Below are 26,053 nucleotides of genomic sequence, written 5' to 3' on the forward strand. Positions count from 1 at the left end.
TTGCCTTAGTCCAAGGTGCTGCCAAGACATGATGATTGCCATATAGGCAGCTCGAGGTTTCTAAGTAAGAGACAATACCATAATGAAAGGATTTACATGGACAAGAGGACCAGCAAAAAGTCTTGGGAGAGAAGGGTGACCACAATATGCTAAAATGGAAAACACTTCATCACATAATTAACTGATAACTTTTAATGTCATCTTCCTCGTGCCACCACTGAAGAAGAGGATAAATGTGTATTAAAGAAGTCTTTTAGTGACCATCTTTAGGTGGTGTTTCTGTATTTATGTATCTATACACACATACTAATGCATTAAAAGAAAATAAACTACCAGCTAGCCTGCAGCTTTATGGATGTCTCCTAGATAAACACAAACTGAAATGTAATTTTTTTTTCTTTTCCCTCCTCCCTGTTTATGCAAGGCATAAACTTTCCATGCCATAAAATTATTAATAGTGAGTAGGAGTAAAACACATGAGAATGAAAAGTGAGGAAAATCACTCTAACTCCATGCAATGGATTAGGATAGTGCTTTGGAAAGTCTGAATGTATAATAAAACCTGTCCTTTCTTGCTTTGATTATTTAGCATGTGTGTATTTCTAGTAGTACATTTCAGACATTATTATGTAAAAGCCTTCCTGATTACTCAGTTTCACTTACTATTTTCACTGTTGTAATCTCAGTTAATTTTAAAATTCAAAATATACATAAACAATATTCATATCAATGATGAAATTAAAATCTTCAGTTTTAACTATCTGTATTCTGATCACTAACATAATCAGAAACATAATCCAGAGTGACACAGTCCAGGCATATAAATCAGAAATAATTCTGCTTAAATTCAAGCCACTTATAAAGAAATTAATTCAGCTTTTGGAATAATTAGGCCTGGGGCTTTTAAAACAGTGGCATTCACTTAATTGTAAGTGCTTAGTGAAGTGCAGAAACTACATGACAGCAAGAAGGCTCTTCTGTGTGCCAGTGTAGATCACCCTATCAACCCATTCTTGCTAACAGTTACTCCAAACTATTCTTGCTAAGTCACTCCAAACCAGAACAATCCTTTCTTCTGGACTACAGTTTACCCACTGTGTTGCTTGGAAATATATACTTAAATTATATGTGAGACAGTGCTGATTTCAGTTGCTTTTCTTTCTTACTGATGACTCTTAAAGCAGTATTTGCTCTGGCTTTATAAGGAGACTGTCAGATTATGGAAGATGTGGGGAAGGATTTCTGAATATCAGAGAGCAGAGACAAGAGGGTGCAACATTGCAGATACCAGCAGATTGTTCTCTTTTCAACCAGATTAATTCCTGTCAGTATGAGGGAGCAGTAGCTGTATCAAGCTACTTATGTCTTCCTGACAGCCTCAACCATTTTACTAACAGAGCAGCTCTCATAGTAGCTATTCTGTTTGGGATAAATTGAGATTTGAACTTAGAGCATTTGAGTTCACAGATATCGAAGTGTTTGTTTTCAGTAGCTGGCACTGCACTGCCTCCAAGAGCCCAGCCATTCTTGCTATCCTCATCTCACAAGTGTGAGAAATCATGCCAAACAGTTACTCTATTCCAATGCAATGCTATGCAGAACTAAGTCATCAATCACCAGGCTTTGCTTTCCTCCATTACCTCTGATTATTGCACAGGTAAGGAGCCTTGTGGATATGTTTCCAGTGAGGAATTGCTGAAAACTAGATAAGAATCCAACCCTTTTTGACTGGCCCTCAAAGTGAATCAGAGCTAAAGACAAAATGCAAGAAGCACTTAAAATCCAGAGAAGTGGTTATTCTTTAGAAACAGCCACTTTACTTGTTCTTCTACCAAAACATATTTAGGTGTTTGTTAAAAAATATCAAAGCCAGTGGACTTCTTACCCAGGGGTTTTGGCACTGGATGGCAGGCTGTATTTCTTCAAGGAGTTTCCTGTAAGCATAAGACAGAAAGACAGGAAGTCAGAAGTTTTGTCAAGACCATTGGGAATTACAGATACTAAAGACTATGTAAAATATGCATTTCTCCAGGTTTCAAACATAAAGGAGGAATGCAACACCTGCAGTATAAGGTTATGTCATCTGTAGCCCAAAGTTAAGCTCTCCAATTTCAAAAACAAGTTTTAGCGGAGTTACCAGCTAACCCCTTGCCTCAGTAGTAACAACACTGCAGATTATGCATGCAAGAATATTTTTAAACAAGTGAATGAAACGCTGTGTCTAATTTCTACAGTGCAGCACTAATTCAAATTAAGATAGAAAAAAAAAGTGGTTTGGGCTCTGAAAGAGGTTGGACTTTACTTGATTTGTTTTTTAGTCCTGTGCTAGCCCAGACTACCTTTTCTGTAAAATGATTCTTTCTGAAGCACTATAGTTCATCATGCTTGCTGGTGTGAGCAGTAGGGAGATGCGTACAAAGTCGTGTAAGCTCATCACCATCTACTGCACAAAGCATTCCTGGTAGCTTTGGCACATTAAAAAAGGGTAGTGACCTGGGGTAGATCCAAAGTGGTAGCATGAAACAAACAGCTTTGATGGCTGTGAAAAAATATTTGTTCTAGAGCCTTATAAGCACCTACATTGCTGTCAGATAGGAAAGCCAGGCAGGATGGAAAGACTAGATTGTGTTTCAGTCACTCATTTTTTCAAGTAGCAATCAGCCCCACATAGATATCTTTGCTAAGGATAGGAAAAAATCTGAGCTTTGCTGTCTTGATGCATAGAGGGATTTTTAGAATAAAGACTGCGTAATTCTTAAACTCTGAGAAATTCAGTCATTTGGTACTGCCATGAAATTGCTTTTAAACTGCAGCAAAGCTGAGGTCAGAAAAACTGATATAAAAACAGCTTTAAAAAATCCTCCACCTCCATGCAAGTTGTCACTCAAAAGTTGTCACAATTTGAAACTAGGGGGGGAAAAGAGATTTTGCACAATTTTTACAACAGGATGCATTAACAATCATGCCAGATCTATGCATATTTCAGTATGTACTCTGAGGATATCTGTTAGAGATTTTGACTCTGAATAAACCCAAATGCTGATTGTTTCAGGACTGCTGTGGATTTTTGCTTTGCTTCAAGAATTCAACACAAAGTTGTGACCTGAGAAGCTTTGATATTCAACAGATCTCTGACATGACCAAATTGCAAAGAGAGAAGCAGTACAATTAATTTCCATCCTTCCCTGGCTTTGTGTCACTCTTTAAATTTTAAATTTGGCAGTTTGCAACTATCTAATATACAGATGTTCTCTTAAAAATTCCTGGGTTTGATCTTGGCTGTTTCCTGTGTGACATTAAGCATGCAATTACAACCAGGCGTTCAGCTTAGCAAATGGAAGCATGCATGGAGAAGTCCAGAAACCCATTGGCTCACTGTGCCTATCTGATAGGCTGTGAAGCAACCAATATCGCCACAGTTTTTACTGCTTGAGAGAAAATGCTAACTTTCCAGGCCTTTGTTTCTGTCCGGAGTAGTGGCTTCCATGAAAATTACAAAGTTTAAAGCAAAGTCTTTAAAGCTAGGTCTTTTGTTACCTGGGCATCCTCATACACATCTGAAACTGAACGCACATTATATCTAGCTATAGACATGTAGTTCCCCGCAAAATGTCTTAAACTGTGAAATGCAATTACTGTATCTTACTCTTGCACCAGCGAGGTAGCATGTGTGTACATTTGTGATTTTAACCAGACAGTTTAACCCAGCTTGTTCATTTAATTAAACTCTATAATCATCACAACAACAGTATAAGTATCCTCTTACCTTCCACTGTCAGTTCCACAGTCACTTGACGAACCCCACCATCATTTGCAGCCTCACAGGTGTATTTACCACCATCACCTTCCTGTACACCTTTGATTACCAAGCTGAATATCCCCCGAATGCTGCGGTCCACGACATAATGGTCTCCCTCTGGGACAGGATGCCCATTTCTGTACCACGTGATCTGAGGCTCAGGGTAGCCTCTGACCTGGAAATATGTGAGAGAGAGTGGAGGAAGAAGGCAAACATAACAGATGATGGTATTAGGAAGAAATGTTGGACATTTAGCAATGCAGTGGAAAGTTCTTGACACAGGAGCTGTTAAACACATACTCTTTGCAAGCCAAATGGCAGAACATAACGAAATGAAAAAACTCTTGGATAAATCAAACTGTTAAGATCATAAGACTAGTCAGGCAAATAGATACCTACACAGAAAAGTTTTCCACTAGAATGGTTTACCTGCAGAAACATAGTGACGGTGCCAATGAAGAATCCTGACACCTGGGTCCCCGTTGTTCAGAGACTCAAGGGCAGTAGTGCTACTATACCTCTAAGTATGCAAGACTGCAAGGTATCTAGACCAAAAATTTCTAGCATTGCTGCTAAGGATTAGGCTGATATTGTAAATCTGTATGGAGCCATCTAATTTTCAAATGTGCTGAGATATAGCAGCTCCTGACAATATACAGTCAAGAAATGCAGACACATACAAAATTTTGTCTTGATCTTTAAAAGCAGAAGATAAGGAGTTGCAATTTGATAAAGTATCATTAAGGGTCATTCTCATGTTATGGTGGTACGGGGATTATAAAGACCTAGACATATTCACACAAACACACTGCTCGACTTAAAGAGCTTTGTGTTCTACTGGTAGCCCAAAGAAGAGTTTTCAACAAAATGAACCAGTCCTGTGCTCATTAAATCGCAACCATATTAATATATCCTTGCTTGCTATGGCATTAATGATACATTCAGATTTGCAGGCAGATTCTCAGCTGGTATAACGGAGAATGGAGTTATCGATTTCAATCGAGCTGTTGAAACCTGCTGAGGATCTGTGTCTTTCTTTTGTAAAAAAGTGGGAAAAGCAGACATACACCAGTTTCCACCAGAGAATTAACTCCTCAGACAAAGGTTCTTCCTCTGCTTTATGAGACATGCCATCCTCTTTGAAGGTCACTTTAGTATGTGTTAACTGTTAGCACACTTCCCCAGTCATCATAACAACTCCTGATTACAGTATTTCCCCCTTCTTTCCAATTCCCCCATTCTGATGTGTTAGCTCTCCATCTTCCGACTCTTTGATCCTTTGCCTACATGTCATGAAGTAATTGAGTGGATCAAGATGAGCTGGGATGAGTAATAATTGTGGCTGTGTTTGCTCACTGGCAAAGGAGCAATGTTGCATTTTGAACTACATTATCAAATCTTGGCAACTGAACAGGAAGTTTCTTCAACCTCCAGGTGGGCAAAATATTGATGATCTGTCTTGATTTGAAGAAGGCTTGGTTGTGGCTTGTGCAAATTCCTCCCAGCATTCTCCTCTCAGTTTCCAGTCCGCATTTCAGCTCTGCTTTCTTCTGACGGCACAGCACTTACTTTCCAAATTACAATCTTTAGCCAACCAAACTTACCCATTCTTGGTTCTCTTCTTTCAAAACCTTTCATTTTTAATCCAGCCCCACCTCACTCCAGCTGAGTTTCTCATCTGTTGGAGCTTAACCTACAGCTGTCAGAAATTTTTCTCTTTCCTTTAATCCTTGGGTATCAGTTCAGACAAATTAATTTTGCCAGTGATGTGGCGACCCCTTCTTCCTGGCACTACTTACTCAATATACAGAGAGAGGACATTAATGTTTGCCAAGAGCATGAATATGCTGAATAAGCTGGAGAAACTTTCCACTTCTGGTACAAACTTCTTAAGTTCTTTCTGACTCCATCTTTACCTAAGAGCCATGTTCTATGAAGAAAGCATTGTGGGATCTTGCACAATGGGGAATCGACTGCTGCTTAAAAATACCACAGCATCTTTCTAAAGCTCTTTGCAGCCATGCCTTTTCTTTCCTGTGCTTTCTGAAAAACAGCAGCTCCCACTCAGCCATACCCCATACTCCAGCACATTGGAGGGCAGGCTCCCAGGAATACCTTTCTCAGCACATCTTGTTTTCAGAAAAATGGAGTTGTGAAGCATCAATGTGAGACTTTTACAGTAGTGTAACTCTTGTTAGCTGATAATGTGCTCACTGGTACAGAAAGTGGCTTGTACCAAAGAACTGTTTCTTACTACTAACTTGTCAACGCTCTCCTACCTATCTTTTCATTTTAGATTAAGAAACCAAAAGAGATTACTTTACTTACCCAAAGCCAGAGAGTATATCAGAATGGAGTTTCTACCTCTCATTTTTGCTTCACTGGATATTATGATTTCCTTGAATTTAAAATAGTTGAGGCAAAATGACTTTGAAACTGCTATTTCAAGTAATACAATACAGTAAAATGACAGAGTAGCACTTGAATTGGTGTGAAGAAAGAACCACCTTTTCAGTGCATTACATCACAACCTCTTTACTAACGCTAGTCTAGCCACATCTGTTTACAGCTGCTGCGATTCTGGCCTGTGAATACATGTCATCAATTACACATCACCTAATATATTTACTATTTTTTCCAATTCACGATCATTCCTCCTGGTGTTTTCTTCTCGGTATTCTTCAGCCCAGCTTCAAAGCTCCCAAGCATAAGCCTTCCATCACTTATCCCAGGGAACAATTGCGGCTGAAGCAATGGGAAACACCTTCCTTCCATTTTTCTTTTTATTTTATCATATTGTTAAGTCCCTCTTGAACCACACAAGGCCATTTTTACCTGACCTCTCAAGCTCTGGTAGAGCATTATACATGCCCTTCTAGTATCACATGTCTAAGTCTACATTAAGTATTTTTCCGTTTCTTCCACGCGTGTTGATTTTATGCTTGCTATGTCTGTATTATTTTGCTCATCCACACCTCTACGCTGAGGAAATGCCACACAGAAAATCACTAACACAGGTGATCAGCATGCCATTTCCTTTCAAAAGGATGAGTCACTCCCTTCCCAAACACTGTATTTTTTTTCTTTTATTTTTTGTCAAAAATGAAATGATGGGATAGCAGAAGTTTGCAGAATTGCTCTGTTGCAAGGATTTATTTCAGGTTTGGGTATGGAATGTGTTTCAAACTGAGCCAGCCCTCTCTGAAATACATAGTCTTGCCATAAAAGTGTCAGGGACCCTTAAACGAATCACTGGTTACTAGGTTTTGATCCTAATGGATCAATTCCAGAACTGCAGCAGGTTTTATATTCCTCCCTAACCTTTCCAGAGCTCACTAAAAACATCTGCCTTGAATAAATCCACAGCAAAGAGAAATTTATCTGCTTATTTAATGCCCAACAGCAGAAGGCTATAACCTTTATTTACAGCTTGGCCTGTGTGAGTATTGCCAGTCCCAGTGGCTACAGCTTTTCTTTACCTGCTCTACAACACTAACAAGTGGAAAATTGACAGCAAGCAGCAAATAACCCCTGTATTAGCACAAACATGAGTTTTGAGCTTTTGTCTGGACCCATCAACTGCTCAGTCTTCTTGGAAAAGTCTGCTAAGATGAAACAGGCCTTCTGCTCCATGCATCAACACAGCAAGTGGAAAGAGCTGAGAGAACCTGTTGCCTGTGAAACTTCCAGAGTTAAGATTCAGTTCTGCATCTAGGTCTGGGGGAATGCTATAGAAAAGGGATGGCACTAGGCTCCAAAATAAAAGAAATAAGGAGAAAAAAATACAACAAATCTATTGAAGCTGAACACTAAAGGATAGTATTATTAAAAAATGTGCTGCTACAAACTAGTCCCTATTGTCACAAACCTAAAGGCATTCAGAGACCACCAATGCCAAATTTATTCAGGGACCCTTTTTCTTGTTTGAAAGGGCAGGAAAGATTTTCTAAAACTTGGCCTATATCTCTGCTCCATAAAAGAGCTGTTTATATACCAATTTCAAAAAAACATAGGTTTGTCTATTTAAATGCATCACAGTTGCAGTAGCAGTTTAGGGCAATGAGACACACTCTTTTGGCTCATGCTTTTAACTTCAAAGTCATATCCTGCTTTGTAATAACTGTTTCTGGCTCCAGTGAGGTTGACAATGAACGCAAATCCACAGCACCCAAAAAGAGTTAACCATAACTGACAATAAACCAAAGTGTAAGTAACTGTGAAACACTGATGGGGTGTGTACTATTACTGAGTGTTGCTCACTTTGACAGTGACACTTTAAGACTATTGGAAATGATGGCAAACATTACATGACATATTCTAACATTATGTTCATTATACTGGCTGAGGTGTTCAGTGCTTGACATTAAGGACTAGATAAATGTCCTATGTTGCTGCTCAAGGTCACATCAACACACAAGCAATGAGATCAGAAAGAAAACAGCTATCAAAAAGATGTCTTGTTTTGCAAAATTCCCCCAAATTACATCATATATAGACAGGCACAACAAAAGTTGTACTAAGACTGGCAATGATACAACTGTTACGAAGTTGCTATTCAAAATAACTCCCCTCATAGAGATGATTTCATATGCTGCAATATGAATTCCACTAATGACTAAAATTCCTCTCAAGAGACAATCCTTCTCCCATGAAGTCAGAATTTTAAAACATTCAGATTCTATCAGCACATAGTGTTCAGTTGTGCTATTTCTGTAGACTACCTTTGCCTTTAATTCCACAAAATCCAGAATTAAGACCTATGTATGTGAAGTACTCAATCACTGAATAAAAGAATCAGTTGTATTTGAGTGGTTCAATCCATTTAAAGAAAACTGATTTTGAATTTACCTTTGAATGACAGAAATATTCTCTATTCAACTTTTTATACTTTACATGCTATTTAAAATGTAGCTTCCAATCCAATTTGCATACCTTGCTGCTTTTTGAGGAAGGTTGTCCCCTTTGTAGGCTGTTAAAGAATAACAGAGTATAGTAGGTAGTATTTAACATCCTAAAATAAGCAGGTTTGCTGCTCCTGTAGCTAAGTGACACTGCTTTTTGACCCATGGTTCTCAGTGAGAAGAACTTGGTATCATAAGTGCCTATTTATAAAGTGCCTATTTATATTTAAGATGAAAAATACAGAATGTACTTCTTAGAGAAAATGTATGGAATTTTTTGTTGTTTTAATTAATATGTGCACTGATAAAGCAAAAATATGCTTTTCCACTTGTCTTGAGAATTTTAGGGATATGCAGCCCCTGAGGCTATTAAAAGTGATGCTCTTAGCTTGTATCTCATTCATTGCAACACAGAGAAATAATTTATTAAAAACGCTGATGGTTAGTAGTGTAGCTAGCACATTTACAGTCAGACTGTAGTGTCTGGAAGCATTAAAACAACACGAAAACAAAGTTTGGATGACCTGGGTAACAAGTCTTATAAGAAAAATAGCAATAATGAGAAATGTTTTCTAATGCATAAAGGTATGTGCAAAGCAGAAGAGAATAAACTGTTTCCTACATCCACAGTGGATAGGACAAAAAATAGACTTTTAAGAGAAACTGGCCAGTGGGTTGGTAGATGATATCTGACAGCAGTGGCCTCCTTTAGATGAATAGCAAGTGTTTTGCTTATTTGGCTGCCTGCCTATCGTAACATTAAGGAATGCCAGAGTGAGGTAACTTTTTGAGAAGGGTTTGTAGCCTATCTGTTCCATGCCCACCTTCAACCAGAAGCCAGCAATTTCTGGGAACTACATCTCAGAAAAGGCCACAGAGATCAGAAATTGCAAAGGGATAAAATGAGGATAGCCTCAGTTATAGTTACCAGATGTTACCATTGAGCTCCCAAATGTATGCTTTGGGCAGATCAGTAGAAGTCACACCAGGAGGAGATGTCAAGGGAGGTGTGGAAAACCATTCAGAATATTTGACAAACCTTGACCTTTATTGTGCTGCCTGCAAACAAAAGCCTAACACAAAAAAAGAAGGGACTCGGCAACAGAAGAAAAGTGATTAAGTAGCATGACAAATTTTTTAAGTGTAATTCTACTCAAAGAAGTGAAGATATATGAAAAAACAATATAAAGCACTTGCACTTACACTTGAAATGTGGTAGAGATTGTGTATAGTGTACCTCTTCTTCCAATGTCTAGGTATCAGCAAAAATGCAATATTATTCACTTTATTGCAAGTTATGTATTAGATGGGCTCATCTGAAGGTCATACAGTTGAAGACTTTCATGCAGCCCCAAGAGATTCAATCCAGACAGTAACAGCTGTTCTATGGATGTGGCTCATCCTAGGTCCTACAAAAAAAGAGGTGTTTCCCATAGTCATCAGACTCTAGCCAGTGTCCTCTATTTTCCTTGAATCAAGACCCAAGAGTTTTTGGATCTGCACCTTGATCAAAAGACTTGTGAGGGGAATGAAGTACCTGAGAGCAAACTTAGCAGAGGATGCTAAGAACTGGATACACCGTAACACATGCCCTGTCTATGGGAACAGGTCTGTGCTCTCTAACAAAAAGAGCTACTTCTTGTTGTAATAGTTCATACTGATGTGAACTCTTAATGTCAGTCTTAGGAAAAAAGTACTATAAACCTGTGGATACTACAACATGAACATTGTGACTACAACCCCACCTAACAGGTGGCATATTTTTATTTTAATTTAATTTTTTTGGTTAGTGTAGGTGGGAAACATGGTTCTGGCCAGTGCAGCTCTTTTTTAAGTCTTGTAACAAAGCTTCTGTTAGGCTCAAGCTGCAGTTTGCTTTCACAAATGAACAGCAGATGTTCTTGATAAAGAAAATCGGACATGATACATTGCTAAGCTCCTTCTGAGACTTTAAACACGCACAAACCATATCTCAAGAATAGTTTATCCATTTTAAAAGCTTGCTTCTAAAACAGAGAACTTGCCTGGCAAGGTTAAACATGAAAATGTTAAATATTTGGAGACTTAGCTATGACCTTGCAAACAAAGCAAATAACCTACCTCTTCTACAGAGCAGTCCAGAATCTACAATTGCCTCATTTAAAGCAAAAATGGAATACATGCTAGGACTAAACATAGCTCACTTCAAAGCATTACCTATTGTATGTACAAGAAACGGTAATGGTCTTTCTGTAAGCCTTGGGTATGTTTTTGTTCAAGTGCTGAACTCTGGTACTCTACATCTGGTGTTTAGGTTTCTTGTTCAACATGCACACAGTCCTCATAAATTAGTTCTTTGGGCGTAACCTTAACTGGAGCACAACTCTGAAGATGTAAGTCTTCACAACTGGTGTGTGCAATTATCTGTTTCTTCTCCCAAATGGTGTGGAGCAGGGAGAGAAAAATGACAACACAGGCCTTCAAACAGACCGTTGTCTTGCCAAAAAAACCCCAACCCCGAACCTAAACAAAGAAACCCCAACCAAAACCAGCAACAATAAAAAAGAAACAAAATTAGAACATAGAATCAAAATTAGAAAGTAGAATCAATCATCGGCAAAGCACCACCAAATGCTACAACTCATTCTTCAGGCACCCATCCCTGACAATCCCTGCATTCTGTTCTTAGGCAATGTCAGACCATGCATAATTATGTTGAGCTCATTCTCAAGGTTTCACCTATAGAAGTTTCAAGCCATACATATTTTGCTTGATTCTCATTTGTGGCAATGAAAAGAAAACCTTTGCCAAATTGAACTTCTTGATATTGCTAATGTTAACATTGTGAGTAAAGGAAATGTCATATTCTTTTAGTCTCGATTAGAAAGATCATATGCCACAGCACTAACATAGAAAGGCTACAAGATTTGTCATTGTCCCATTTGCCTTGATGAGAGATACAGAAGAATTACCTGGAGATGCAGTTCATAGAATTCAGTGCAAGGGTAAGGAGACCCAAAAGGTAAAAAGAGACTTAGCACTTTCTTCCTATTTATTAAAAGCTGTTCCTTTAAAATTAGTATTTCAATGCAGCTTTTGGTGTGCCATATGAAGTTTACCTCTTCCTAGTCCCATGGAAAAACCTGTGGCCCAATTTCAGAAGATGCTGAGTAACACGTAGTTTTCACTGACTTAAAATATGATAGCTAGGGCTGACGACTTCTGGCTCATTGTGACTGCTGTACCCAACTATGGGGATATGAATGAAAACCAGTATACTTCAGTTTATTTTTAGAAGTCCACTAAAACTCCCACAGTATCATAAACCTATATGGACCAAGTTCAGATTATATATCCTGGATCAAATCTTTAGATCATAAGATACAATTACAGAATTCAGGTGAGACAGAAGCTAGGGGAAAATAAAAAGTTAAAGGATACTCTAAATTTTCAGAAGAGACACCCTTTCATAGAGTTTCACTTTATTGGCTGGCAATGTGCAAGGGTTTCTGCAGGAGCTTGTCAAAAAGTCCATTCATCCTAGACAGTGTGGAATGATTTGACCACGTGAAGAATAACTTTCTGCTATGCTTCTGTGCTTACTCCCTCCCTGACACCAGTACTGACAATCTAGAATTCTATAGCAAAAAGACAAAATTTTCTCTTATACAAAATTCTTTGACTCTGATGAAAACTCATTATATCTTGCTTCATTAACTCTACAATGCTCTATTTGGCTGGAAGCATGCTTTCAGTTCAGATCATATGCTGACATTACACACACGCTACTTAGATAATCTAGAAGAAACATACGTAACTGGGTCTAGTGAACTACTAGCACACTTCACAATTCCTAATTGTCTAAGTAGAAATTCAGGTACCCGAGGACAAAACTTCCATCTTAAAATGCATAAAGAAACATGCACACAGAAAATGGATCCACAAACACAGCCATTATGGCAGTCATGGGCGAAAGATGTTACAAGAAAGGAAAGGTGCCCAAAACAGTAATGCACTGGAGAATTCATGAAAAACAGCAAGCTTCTTTGTAAGGAGAACACTTTGGACCCTATATTTCTGTGAAGCTTTACAGAAATTATACAAATAAAGCTGGTTTGTATCTTCCATCTGAAAATGACATGAGATGCTCACAAAACCAGATTTACTTCATGCATATAAGTGGGAATTTAGAGAACAGCCAGAAGTTATACTCTAGAGCATACAAGCCTGAGCAAGTACAGTACCTTAGTACATCATAAGGGCAGGCTTAGGTGGGCCTCCCAGCTGCGTGCAAGGCACTGTCTGTTTTAACCTTGTTGTCTGATGTTTTACTGTGGCTTCCTGTATTTTATATTTTGGAAAATAGCAAATAAACATTCTTTATTCACTTCCATGTCATTCAAGATTTTATAAACCTGTTTCAAATCCTTGTCTGCTTGTATTGTTCAAGCTGAAGAGCCCTTGTTTTTCAATCTGTGCTTGTACTAGGAGCCATGAAATACCTCCAATAATCCTTGTGAAATTTTCTGTCTCTTTTCTAGCCTGAGATAAGGACAGAGCAGAACTGCATATAGCATCCAAAATGTGGGAACCCACAGATTTCTAGATTGACACAGCAGACTGTTGTGGTTTTTTCTTTCCAAAAATTTTTTAACGCTATTTGTTATTTTTCCCACCTTGAGTTGATTAGTCAGAGAGCTGTTCAGGGCAAGATCTCTCTTTTAAATAGTAATAGCTAATAAAAATTGAACTAAGTAGATTTTATTTTTCTACTTTGTACTCATCAATGCCAAATGGCATTTGATGTTTCATAGTCCAGACACTAAACAGAATGAGATCCTTTTGCAGATGGCACCCCACCAATTTTAATTTTAACTCTTTAAAGTAGTTCTGCATTATCTGCAAATTTTGTTATCTCACTATTCAACCCTTTTTTGCAGATTGCAAATGTGCTGAACACTACACATACTACCACAGTTCTTTAGGGGAATCAGCATTTATGGTCCTCCCAGCAGTTAAGAATTTATGACCTATCCATGGAAGACATGGTCTGCTAACTGAAAAGCAGACAGCAGCTGCAGATCATTTCTTCTTCAATCTTCTACATTTAATCATATTTTTTTGTAAAATTCAGTGTGGAGAGTTCCCAGAGGTGCATGGAGTATTGGCTTTGTGCTCAGTCACCAGAGTATAGCTGTTTGAATAAAGCATTGCTTTCCCAGGTACCATAAAATCTAGAAGTCCATTTGTCCTAAATTATTTCTGAAGGACTCGAGTGGAATTTCAGAGCAGCACTGAGTGTCAAGCTGCTTTGAGTTTTTTTAATTTCTAAGTTCAAACACCAGCCCCAATTAACACAGCTCTTAAGAAAATGCATAAACCCTACTTATGTCTTTTGGAAATAATCGCATGCATAGGTGCTTTTCCTAAATTAGATTTTATTCCATTTAACGAATAAGTTTACATTTATTGCATTTAAATTAACATTGTTACAGGAGTCTTCAGACAGACCCAAAATAACCTGAAACATCATTTAGATGAAATACAGAAGACTATGAAGGTGGACTCTACCCTTTCCAGTATAAAGGACATGAGGGGAACACACTGTACAGAGAAACACATTTCTCTGTAGCTATAATGTCAGTCAGCAAGTGAATCAGAGGTTGTAACCCTCTGTTACACTAATGGGGGCATTTTCACACAGGTGTTGCAGTCTCAGAGTGGCAGTGTTTTTTTGACGGAGCTTTAATAAATCATTCTACCAGCAGTAACATCTGACTTTTTACTTTCCCCACATTGTAGCCAGCTGACCTGTAGCCATTAAGCGCATGAGGAGAGTTTTATGCAAACCACCCATATAGCTCACCTGGACCTTTTTTTTCTGTAAATACAGTTTTCTGATCTTAAGATAGGATTATAAATGGACTGAATCTCTGTCCATCTTTAGATCTATATTTATATTTAGTCATTGTCCAATTTTCCCCTAGGTTGGCAATTCAAAAGCAGTCAGATGCCATAAACCTTGGATAAAATCTAGGTGGAAGATTAGGGTGTTTCCTCCATTGTCACCCAGATGCTGTCCTGGCTCCCTCCTACTTCCTTGTAGTTGTTGCACATTCTCATGAGTTACATTGGCACACGAAGATGACAAGGTCTCTGCAAAGTGGTGAAATTCTGACGTTTTGTCAAAGGAGGAGCGTGAAGGATACCAAGTTATGTACAAACTGAAGACATTTTCAGTTCCAAAATAGGTAGCTGTCATGTGGGAAGGTGTCACTCTGACTTCATAACTGAAGATCTGAGACACGGAGGCACTCAGAGACTTTGCCAAACTCACACTAAAAGGAAATGATCTTTCCATATTTAGTAATGTTAGATCAAATAATCTGACTATATTTCCTCCTTGCCAACAAATTTGCTATTGCAGTAATCAATGCGAAGACTGAACTGAAGTTGCAGCAGAGGAGGGCAGCTGCTCTTCTAACCCTGAATAATGAGTGAAGCCATCAATATCATATGAATGTGTTTGTATACAGGTATCAAAGTGCAAGGTATCAAGTAACAGTAAAAAGGGTCCAGACAGAACAGGTCCAGAGTCTTGGCAGCAAAATGAGAAGCATATAAAATAGTGTTACAAATAAGAGAATGTTAACTCACCACCATAGGAGAATGTGAGCAATATAAGAAGATACGACTCTGCCAGCTCTGAGTAACTTCAATATTGCCAGACAGCTCTGCAGAATATAAGTGTCTGTAGAATGGGCCAAAAAGATTTCAAAGGCAAGGGCAAACACAAAAGCTCTCAACAAAACAGGGAAGATAAACTTTGCAACCCTCTCTTGGGTGAAACTCTCATCAATTTTAATGAGAGTTTTCTCTGCTCCGGAGTCTCTGCTTAAAGAAAAAAAAAAAGCAAACTGCAAAGAGCAAGCTTTCTTCCCATGGACTGACTGATATTAAGGTCTTTTAAAAAGTGTTAAATTTTATGAGGTGCTGAATAGTTTGAATAGCTTAAAATGCCAAAAAATGCAAAGAAATAGCCGACTGTGTGCGTGGTTATGGGCCATTTAGGATTATGCAATAAGAATGTAAATGAGTTCAAAGGGAAACAACTCTGGCTGCTGAATGGAAATAAGGCTCTTGCTAATTGTTCCATGTAGCCCAGTAAGCCCCTAATACATGCTCTCTTTCCCTATCCTTCTTTTCCTCCCCGTTTTTGGTGATTCTGAATCAAGATGCCTATCAAATATTACTAAATGAAGCAGCTGCTTTAAGTCAATATCAATAAGTTTAGGAGCATATCAGAAATTTCCTGACCAGTGTTCATTTCAGAGCAGCAGCAATCTTTGCTACAGAAAACAAGATTTTGAAAAATCAGCCCAGAGTTTCACTCTGTTGCGAGAGCTGTCAGAACAGGAGCAGTTCATTCATTTCTACTTCAACAGGACAGCCTGATTTACTGTGTTTGCCGCTATTTTTGTTCATAAATTTTATTTGGCAGCACTAGAAGAAAGGCTGAAACATAAAACAGTTCAACACAATAAAAATGAATTGTTGGGAAACTGTCTCCCCTCTTCCCACCACAAAAAGCTTAGCTTTTAACACTTGACAAAGATTTTTACTTTCAGTTGTGAATCCTTCATTCAGTAACAATTTAGAAGGGCGGATAAAGATTGTTTAGACCAAGCGCAAGCACTAGGAAGCCCCCTGACAAGTACAGGATGAAATTAACACCAACATTTCACTCTGTCATTAGCAAAATATGTGTATGCCCCCGTTTAGAAGGAAAACTGCAAACATTTAGCTGTTTTATCTCACAGAATTGATCATAGAATCCAGACACTCTGAACCACAGCTTGAGACTAGGATATTATGAGGCCAAAAACCTGCTGATACTACATGAAAAAAACAAAACTAAACAGTGTCAGTTATTTTCAGAGCAATGATCCCTTCATAACAATAATATTTGGGATTTGAATTAGCAGTCACTTTTTAAAGATGACAATCCACTCTGTTTCTTTCCTTTCTGATGATCATCATTCAATGTAATAACACTTGCAAAGAAGTAATTTTTCCGTTGCATATGATTTCTGGAAGACTGAAAGATTATGGTTTTTTTACATACCAATGCAAAGTTTCTATCTTAATAGGACGTGAATTTATTTTACAGGTCACCGAATACTAGTAGCCCTATCTTCTTGTAGGACCTACGCCACTGACCAAAAGAGCTTCATACTTTCCTAGCTTAGGGATGCTGTTCTTAGGAATTCAATACCAATACATGCTATCAAAAGGTAAGGAATCTCTATAAATTTACATGAGCATACACAGTATGCATGACCTACTATGGAAAATTAATAAAAAAAAGAAAATATGTGCTTTCTTTCTGTGCCCAAAACACACAGCTACAGGAAAATACATTTGGAGCTATGAAATTCGTAATTAAGGGCAACAATCCACATCTGGAATGTAAGGTGGTAACAAAAACTCTTTGCTCTGAATGAACATGCTCGTACGTTATCAATTTCTAGCCAGACAAGATTTATTTCCTGCAATTTAGGAGTCTGGCAGCGGCCACAGAAAATGCAAAAACTGGATTTTGTTGCTGAGTTGACTGCACAGTTGTATGTTCATTTAAAGACTGTCTGCTGATAGTGACGAGCGCTGCTGGCAAAGGCAGTGCTCTGGATAGGTTATAAAAATTCTCCTCAGTTATGTGTGCTGCTTCATTGTTAATGCTACTTGGTAGGGCTGGCAAGCACACTGGGCATGAAATGTTAATTGTTTTAAATTTCATTAAAAAGTAGAACTGATGTAATTACAAAGAGGTATAAAATGCAATGCTTGATTGTGAAGATATGCATACATTAGACTGCCTAAACATCTAGCATTTCTCATTGCATTGTTTATTCTGCTATGCATTAAATAATTAAGACTTCCATACATAAGCCTATTGCAAAACATCAACTGCTCATTAGCAACTGTCAGTGATGTTTTTATCCTGTAATAATCTGTAAAATTTATATAAGCTTTCCAGGCTTCACACATATACTTTTTAATAATGGCTTAGCAGGGATAACTCATACAGTACAATACACAAACTGCTATGTTTAAAATAAAAATAGAAATCAAGGGCTAAGCAACAACTGTTTAAAAGAAAAAACCCTCAAAGTACTAACTGAAATATTAAGTATAAATTGATGTGGCTATAAATTTATAGTTCAACAGTTCAGAATAAATATTTATAGACATGCTGAGTTCAAGAGAAATTTTGTGGGCTCACCTCTTCTTTCTAATGCTTTCTCTCAAAACTAAAATTGCTGTGATATTGGTAAGAGCAACAACACACATGCACTCAAAAGTAGCTGCATTTGTTTAGGTTGTGGAAAAAGTGCTTACTCTGCATATGCTTTCAATACAGCTCTGCTTAACTGCAGTTGCTGGCATTCCTATTGAGAGACCTGAACAAATCCAACATAATGTTTTCCATTAAACCTATGAGCGTGTAATAGTCTCCCAAGAAGATAAATCTTGGTCTACACTTCTGTCCATTAGCATATTCCAACAGGCAAACAAACCAGCTTTTGTGTCAAGACACTGAGGATCTAATTCTGGCATTGTGTTTTCATTAAGTGATGCTCTTAATCCAACAGCAGGCACGTAGATATTGGTGATATCTGCACCTATTGCAAATCTTAACTTTCTCTTCCAAAATCAGAAGCTATTTATCTCCAATAGGGACAGGTTCATGTCTAAGCTACTGGATAGGAATTGAACTTCTGGAAGACAGCAGTTCAGTTCTGAATCCAGATACGTATTCTGTGTGATCTTGCACAAACCAATAAATCTCCCTGTGCCTCAGTACTCCACATGAATGTCAAGGGGGGGCAACAATGACTATTTCCTCCGTTGTTTTAGCTAGGAAGGTCATCAGAGAAGGGTCCAACTCTAGTCTGGCCTGTGTATGTGTTAAATACTATCAGCAAACATACACTAGGACTCCAGTTGAATTAGGCTGTTTAAGTGGTACCATGAAAAAAAGCAAAAAATAATTTACCATAGTTCTTTAATCTTTTTTTCCAAGATTTTATCACAATTTTTATTCCAGTGCCCTGGCTTTTAACATAACTCTGTTCTGAACTATTTATATTTACCTCCCTGTAGAGATGAACTGCTGAGTTATTCTTTTATAAAGGAACACCAGAATTTATATAGACAAAAGAATGAAGATTAAGTTTATTGAACTCTTGTTCCAAGGTGTTCACAGAACAGAAAAATTCTTTATTCATTGTTTGCCTGATAAGTATAGTATGGGAATGTGATATAAATGAGTTAGATTTCAGATACAAGATACCAGACACCACCATGCGTGGAGGGGGTGCTTTTTCAAAGCTCTTACAAAATAGCGTGCATTAGACTAATATTCTAAGCTTTGCAAAAACAATTTAAATAATACATGCACCATAACTATAGGCTTGCTTGTATATTATGGGGCACATGGAAAGAATGGCAGCCTCTCAAGCCACACAGTTACAATTTGACTTGACTTTGCAGCTACAGGAAAATTACCATTCTGATTCAACATGAGTAGAGAGAGCACAGAGCCAGATAAAATAAGCCCAATATTCTGTCACCAAAAGCCAAGTAACCATGAACAGAATTATTTAATTTGTCAGTCTTTGCTTCTCCATTTTCTTTGGGCTACATGTGCAGATTGTTGTCATCTTTAAAAGAAAAGCTCTGGTATACATTACACATTGGCATACTGTATGACTTTTAATTAATATTTTAGTAAGCTCAGCTGTTGTATTTATAATAAATAGTATATTCCATAGAGTAACATTTACTATAGTATTTTGAAAAGATGCAGAAAAGCAAGAAAAATTCAGAAAGAAAGATAAAATTATTTATTTTTCCATTCTACCTCATTCTGCACATGACTTACAAAAGTCTCTATATAAGCAATAAAAACATGCAAAGCTGACTTGGAATTTGTACCAATTTTAGCCACAGTATTTTCAGAAGACAAGGATTGCTTTTTTTTCTGTCTGGCTGCAAGTTTATAGCAATGCACTAATTTACAGAGAATAAAGCTATCTTCATGATCAGAAAGCCTATAAAAAGGTGGGTTGGGGTGGTTTTTTTTTTGTTTGGTGGGTTTTTTGTTTGTTTGTTTGTTTTAAATGGAACATTTCCAGGTTTTCACTCTCTTATGCAGAGTGGTGTACATTCCTAAAATTTCTCTGAAGAAGAGAGGCATAAGAGCTTAGATCACCTCTAGAATCTCACTACAACATATCTTCAATGTGGGAAGGCTAGCCCAGAGGTCAGGTTACTAACTTGTGAGTCAACAGACATGATTTAATTCCCAACCAATAACCTAGCTGTCAAGTTTACTAGAAGAATAAGTTCAACAAATTTAGGCAGGCAATTCAAGGCCCTTATACTGGACTAGTCATCTCAGGGATGACCAGTCAGTGGAATGCCTTGATTTTCTGGCTCCTACTAGTCCACAGAGCTTTGACACATAACCTCTGACAGCAATTCAAGTAGCAGTGTCTCCCTCATCAAGCACCACCCCAACATATCAACATCTCTCCTCTTCCAAAGTTTATTTCCTCCACATAAGAGGAGAACACAGAGATGTGTATTCACATGTGATGCTGAACTATGAACTGGAATGACTTTTGGCTTAAAAATCATGATGAAGGCAGACACTAAACAATGAGCTCTGGCAGCTTAGGCACAGAAATATGTGCTCTTTCAGGTACCTGCTAGAGATTCAGTAACCTCCAGTAACAGAGTGATAATATCTTACAGACTGAACATTAAAAACCAAACTAGGCACCTATGCAAGGACAATCTGGCCTTACCTACTTTTCCTCTTGTCTGTACCCTCTGGTTGGATCCTGAAACTGGTTCATTGCTTGCCATGCCTGGGACCATCAGTAGACCCTGTTGGAGTACACACAGCCCTGCCTGCTGTGTTCGGAGCCTGTGGGACTGTGGCCCATTGGTGATGGCACAGCCCATGCATGGCTCACCCTCAGCTCCTGGCTCAATTTCCTTTGGGGAGAAGCCAGCCCTTGCTGCTCCCTGTCAGACAGACTGGTTTCTCTCCTTCATGAATGGGTTGAACTGTACACAATTCACAGCAATGTTATTTTCTGTTCAGCATGCACTTAGATGCTAGGGAATCCAGATGTTACATGTAAAAAAAAGTATGTTGTCTGGTTTTGCCCAGTAGGTTTCCAAACTTCATACTGTATCCATGAGTGAACAGAGCCAAGTAACATGTCAAAAGCAGAAATTTTTAGCTTTGGAGTCTAGGTGTTAGAGTGAGTGTGGACTGAGCAAAACCGCAATGAGTAATGATGTGTTTTTATTATAAACCTTCTCCACATGTGGCCTTCTGCAAAGATTCTGAACGCATCATGCTTGCTGTCTATTAATGACTACTTTCTTTTCCTGCAGGGGAAAGGCAGAATTATACCGAAAAGTGTGATTTGGTATCATTTGGTGTAATTCAGGTCAAACTCTCAGGGACACATTTATAGCCAGGCAAATGCCTACTTTGCTATTTTACATGCTCTCATAGTCACATATGGTACTGAACCCCTCCCTGACCTTTGTGGTTTCATCAACCAGATGAAGGCAAGGTGCTGGAGTAAAGTTTAAGCCTTGCATATGATGGGAAAAGGCAAATATATTACTAGTTAGCCAAATGCACGTCTGATGGTAAGTATTCCATCCTACCTTTTGTATCAGCTAGAAAAAGGAAGTCTAAAGTTTTTCCAGATAGCGGCATATTTCTGGAAGGAAAACAAAACAAAACAAAACAAAACACACCCCCCCCCCCCAAACTTTTCCCCCTTTCATCCCTCTCATGCCAATATAGGCTACTGCAGCACAAGGAAAAGAAAGTTAACTGCTCACACTGTTCCAGTAACTATGTCTTCTTTAATCTTTAAACGTATTATGACTGTGAAAGGAGTCAAATGCACAGTTCCCCAAAAAAGCAAATTTAAAAATTCATAATGAGAAAAGTTGCAGTAACATTTCATGTACTAAGAACATTTATTTAAATAAGAAAGCACAATGCTACATGATGAGTTTTATTGCCAGTGGAGTTGACCACAACAAAGACTTATGCACTGGCCCAGAGGAGCAAGGGAGACTACCCTGGAAAAGATGATGATATATTTCAAATCAAAAGCAGAATTGAAGAATCTAATAAGAATTTGTTGAAATTTGAGAGATTCATGATTAACCATCATGGGACAAGTAAAATAAGAAGAATTATACTGACTGCTTCTACCCTGACTAACATGGACTCAATCTCTGAACATATCTTTGTTCAGCTATTCAGGATATGCTTATTAGCTGTTTTTCTCTTGGGAAACAGGTAGATTTTCTTCTATTCCTTTTGCAGACATTTTTGTCTTATCATCCCTAAACGGTGGACTTTATGATTAGTCATGGTATTCATTCCATCATTCCTTTTCTGAAAGACTGAACCTTCTTTGCACCACAATATGAATATTTTATATCTCCTTTTCCTCTGCAAATTTGTCAATACATAATTTAAGAATTCTTTCTCTGATTTCTATTTAAGGACTACAGAAAAATAGCAAGTCCAGAAATCCCTACTAATGAAGTAAATTTTCTTCAAAATCAACCCTAGGGATATCCCTATGGATAAATCCTTAAACAAACACACTTGCCTTCTTTAGCTGATACAAAGCCGTGCTTTACGACAATACATCACAGTAGTGGGCGATCACAAAACAGATATCTAGAATAAACTTTTCAGAGTCAACAGTTTGTTGGTTCCCCCAGCTCGAACCGGGAACAGGTAGATGCAATTAAATCACACAGAATTTTATTGTCACGTTCCTCATGTGATTTTAATTGCTTCCATCTAAAAATCTAAAATAATTTGAAACATGTTAAAGAAAAAGTAAAGAAAGAAAAAGTAGTGACCAACAGCAGCACAAATGCATGGTCTGGCTTCACTACATATATACATTAGTTGGAGTGTTCTAAAAAACTTCTATTATTATTTCCATTATTATTAAAAATTTGGTTTTATGTTCCTTTAAGTACAGTAGTTGGTATCAAAACAAGCAAGAATAGGGAGCAAGTCTTTCTGCCATTGCGCAGAGCAGCAGAGAACTCCTGTCCCCAGCTGGTTATAGATAAACAATTAAGGTGGGAAAGGAGATGGAAAGCAATCAGAATAATAAATTTGATAGTGGCAAATAGCACATTTCTTCCACAATTTGGGGGTGGGTGGGTTACTGAAAGCAGGCTCAATTATATATATTAAAAAAAAAATCAACCCTGAGAAATGGCAACTGAGAATAGGGATACTGTATGTCCAGTCTTCCCCAGCCATGGCCTCTTTCCTGCTTAGAAATTTTGTCTGGGTGGAATTTGTGGTTATTCAGCATTGTCTAGGATTTCTGAACATCTGGCAGATTGGAGCAACTCTGCAAAAGGTCTGACCAAACTTTGCTGCCAAATATCCAGAAATCTTGGCTGTTGCCTCCGCACATGCACAGATCAGTTGCATGGGATGGTGTAGTAAGTCCAGCACTTCTGAGAGTCATCACATACACTGCACACAGACAACACAAGGAATGCTTAAGTACTTCTACCTGGAAAGTCCTGAGTAATAACTCTGATGGCCATAAGTGACAGGGAGACAGGTATGAAGTGAATTCATGAGTTAAAGAGACTGAGAGACAGAATTGGAGCTCACAGACCACTACTCCTGTCTAAAACCTAGAAATTTCTTGAGCAGCAACTCGCATCCCTGCAGGTTTTTTTAAAGGAATATCATATGCAAGGCAGGGTAAATGGGTATCAGCACATGGGTGCTTCTGTCAGTTGATGAAGGGAGTGTCTTTGAATAATTCTGGGTGTAAATGACACTGTGTGAGGAAGGAATTTTGACTGAACCCCACCTTAACCTCTTCCCAGCAGACCTGCCACTCCCACTTTGCCCTTGTCTAAAGCTGAAACTTTTGAGCCACTGCTTCTATATGCCAGTACAGAGTTATACAATAAAATAAAACCCAATAAAATAATGCATGCATTACTTATAAGAACACGTAAATGGGTAAAAAAACAGCACTGTGGTAAGTGAGTATAGCGGGAGGTCAATTACACCAAGGAAGAATAAATAGCAGTAGAAGATCCAAACAGAAAAAAGATGTGCAATAAGCTGTTCACAGCCACCTAACTTGTGTTTATTTTCCTTTTTTGTTTCAGCTGTCTATACCCCAGTGCCTGATACAAAATGTTTCAGTAACTTCTGAATGCACCACAGTTTTCCCAAAGAATGGTATGTGGAAAGAAAGATCGAATAAGATCTCCACTCTGATAACTTTTTCAATTCTTTGCTCCCCAAAACATGCCTCAGTGTTTCGTATCAGATTTCTGGGAGTATCACAGTGCATGGTAGTTTTACAGATCAGCACAAGTCCTCCCACAGCTTTCATTTTCTTCAGACAACTGTATCCCATGAAAACATGGATCTTTCTTGGGTTTCTTCCTCATATGGCTCAGAACAGGCACCCCTCCAGAAAGTGCAGATCCAAAACCACTGCCAGGTTCATATAATCAACTGCCCAGTACATTTTGCAACAACAAGCATCTCATGCCAACAGCAAAGGATTTTGTGCCATGCCATCATCCTCTATCATATGGGCTTCTCTCATTTCAGATCCTGCCACCCCAAATCTAGACATACAGTGTAATTAAGGCATACTTCTGGAGTGCTTGCTGACTGAGGCTTGGAAGCGGAGCACACATTGCTGTTTCGAGTCCAAAGCAAAGGGAAGATAACAAAGGTTTTGCCATGCAAAGCTGGTGCAGCAGCCACAGTAAAAAAAAAAATGGTTAGATCTCAGTTTTTCCATTAGCAGGTAGTTGAAAGGATTTACAAATGCTGTGGGAGTGTTTCCCTTCAATGCTTCTTTTAGTATCATAGAATTGTTTAGGTTGGAAAAGATCTTTAAGATCATCAAGTCCAACTGTCAACCCAACACCACCATGCCCACTAAACCATGTCCTGTAGTGCCTCATCCACACGTTTTTTTAATACCTCCAGAGATGGTGACACCACCACTTCCCTGGGCAGCCTGTTCCAATGCCTGATAACCCTTTCAGTAACGAAATTTTTCCTAATATCCAAACTAAACCTCCCCTGGCACAACTTGAGGCCATTTACTCTTGTCCTATCACTAGTTACTTTAATGCTTCTCTACTCTTTGTCTCTTAACATGCCACATAAATGGGTCTCCCCTCTATCTCAGAACAGATGGCAGAATCACTCTGTCTTCCCATTGCCTGATCCCAGTTTATTTTCTCAGGCATGATGTTTCAAAAAGTACCTGTGCAACCAGCAGCAGCAAAAGCAGCTCAGTTGGCAAATAGATGCACCTCATTAGACTTAACTGATTCGAACAGATACAGATAGGGTGTTGCAACAGCAGGGTGGTAGATAGACAACCAGGAAGAACACTAAAAACGGACAGGATTTGTCATTGACCTGGCTTGCCTTAAAATTTACCATCCAGCTCCCTTAGCTGGAGGGGGATGGAAGGGGAAGAGCAGAACAGTAACTACTCAATGGGCAGCAAACTGAACTAAGTACCCCAACATCTACTCAAACCATGAACTACATGTCAATACATGAAACCCAGCTCCCTGGGATTAGAATACCAGACTAGATTTAGTAGTTTGATATCTTGGTTCTGGCAATGGACCACATACAATGGTTCACATGGAGCAGAAAAACAACCCATACTGCACTGTTGCCAACTGTGCAATGTTTTATTCAAGGAGAAAAATTCTTTCCTGACCCCTAGGCAATCAGTCTGTGGTCTGTAGCATGACATTTGGCTGTTCCTCTCAAGCAAAGCTGTAGCACAAGTATTCTTTAGGCTCATAAAATTAATGACCGTCATTACCCTCAAAAATTATATGTGTGTGCAGCCAAAGCAGGTTGAGTTAACTGCTTGCCACAATCAAATGCAGAAGTTAATATCACTCTGAACGGGGAAGGTTTTGTTGGAAACTGACAGTTCTTTGACTTGTCATTTTTTACTGCTTGACACTCAGTGACATTACAGTAAAGAACCAGAAGTGTTCACACTATATTTTTGATGTAGTGAGGCTATTGCTATTTAAGTTCAGCAAAATTATATGTGGGCAGCTAATCATATAGTTTATCAACTAAAAATGCTTGTTTTGGGCAACCACCTTAATTTTTTTTAAAGCAACAACGCTACTGCAGACTATTTTATTGGTGTCAGAACCCAAAGCTTAAAATAGGGAGGGAAAGACCAAGAGAATGTGGTTCAGT

General features: G+C 38.4%; 1 protein-coding gene across 3 annotated transcripts in view; it reads right to left on the reverse strand.

Annotated features, from left to right (window-relative positions):
• The window catches only part of MYLK (myosin light chain kinase), a 221,856-nt gene that overhangs the window by 125,746 nt on the left and 70,057 nt on the right, over window positions 1-26,053 (reverse strand). For all 3 annotated transcript variants that reach the window (XM_075028799.1, XM_075028800.1, XM_075028798.1), the window contains 2 exons: window positions 3,767-3,974; window positions 1,886-1,934 (listed from right to left, as the gene is read on the reverse strand). In XM_075028799.1, coding sequence (XP_074884900.1) covers window positions 1,886-1,934; window positions 3,767-3,974 — 257 coding nt within the window. The remainder of the gene's footprint in view (window positions 1-1,885; window positions 1,935-3,766; window positions 3,975-26,053) is intronic.

The sequence above is a fragment of the Buteo buteo genome, chromosome 5 (genome assembly GCF_964188355.1).
Source record: "Buteo buteo chromosome 5, bButBut1.hap1.1, whole genome shotgun sequence".
Taxonomy (NCBI): domain Eukaryota; kingdom Metazoa; phylum Chordata; class Aves; order Accipitriformes; family Accipitridae; genus Buteo; species Buteo buteo.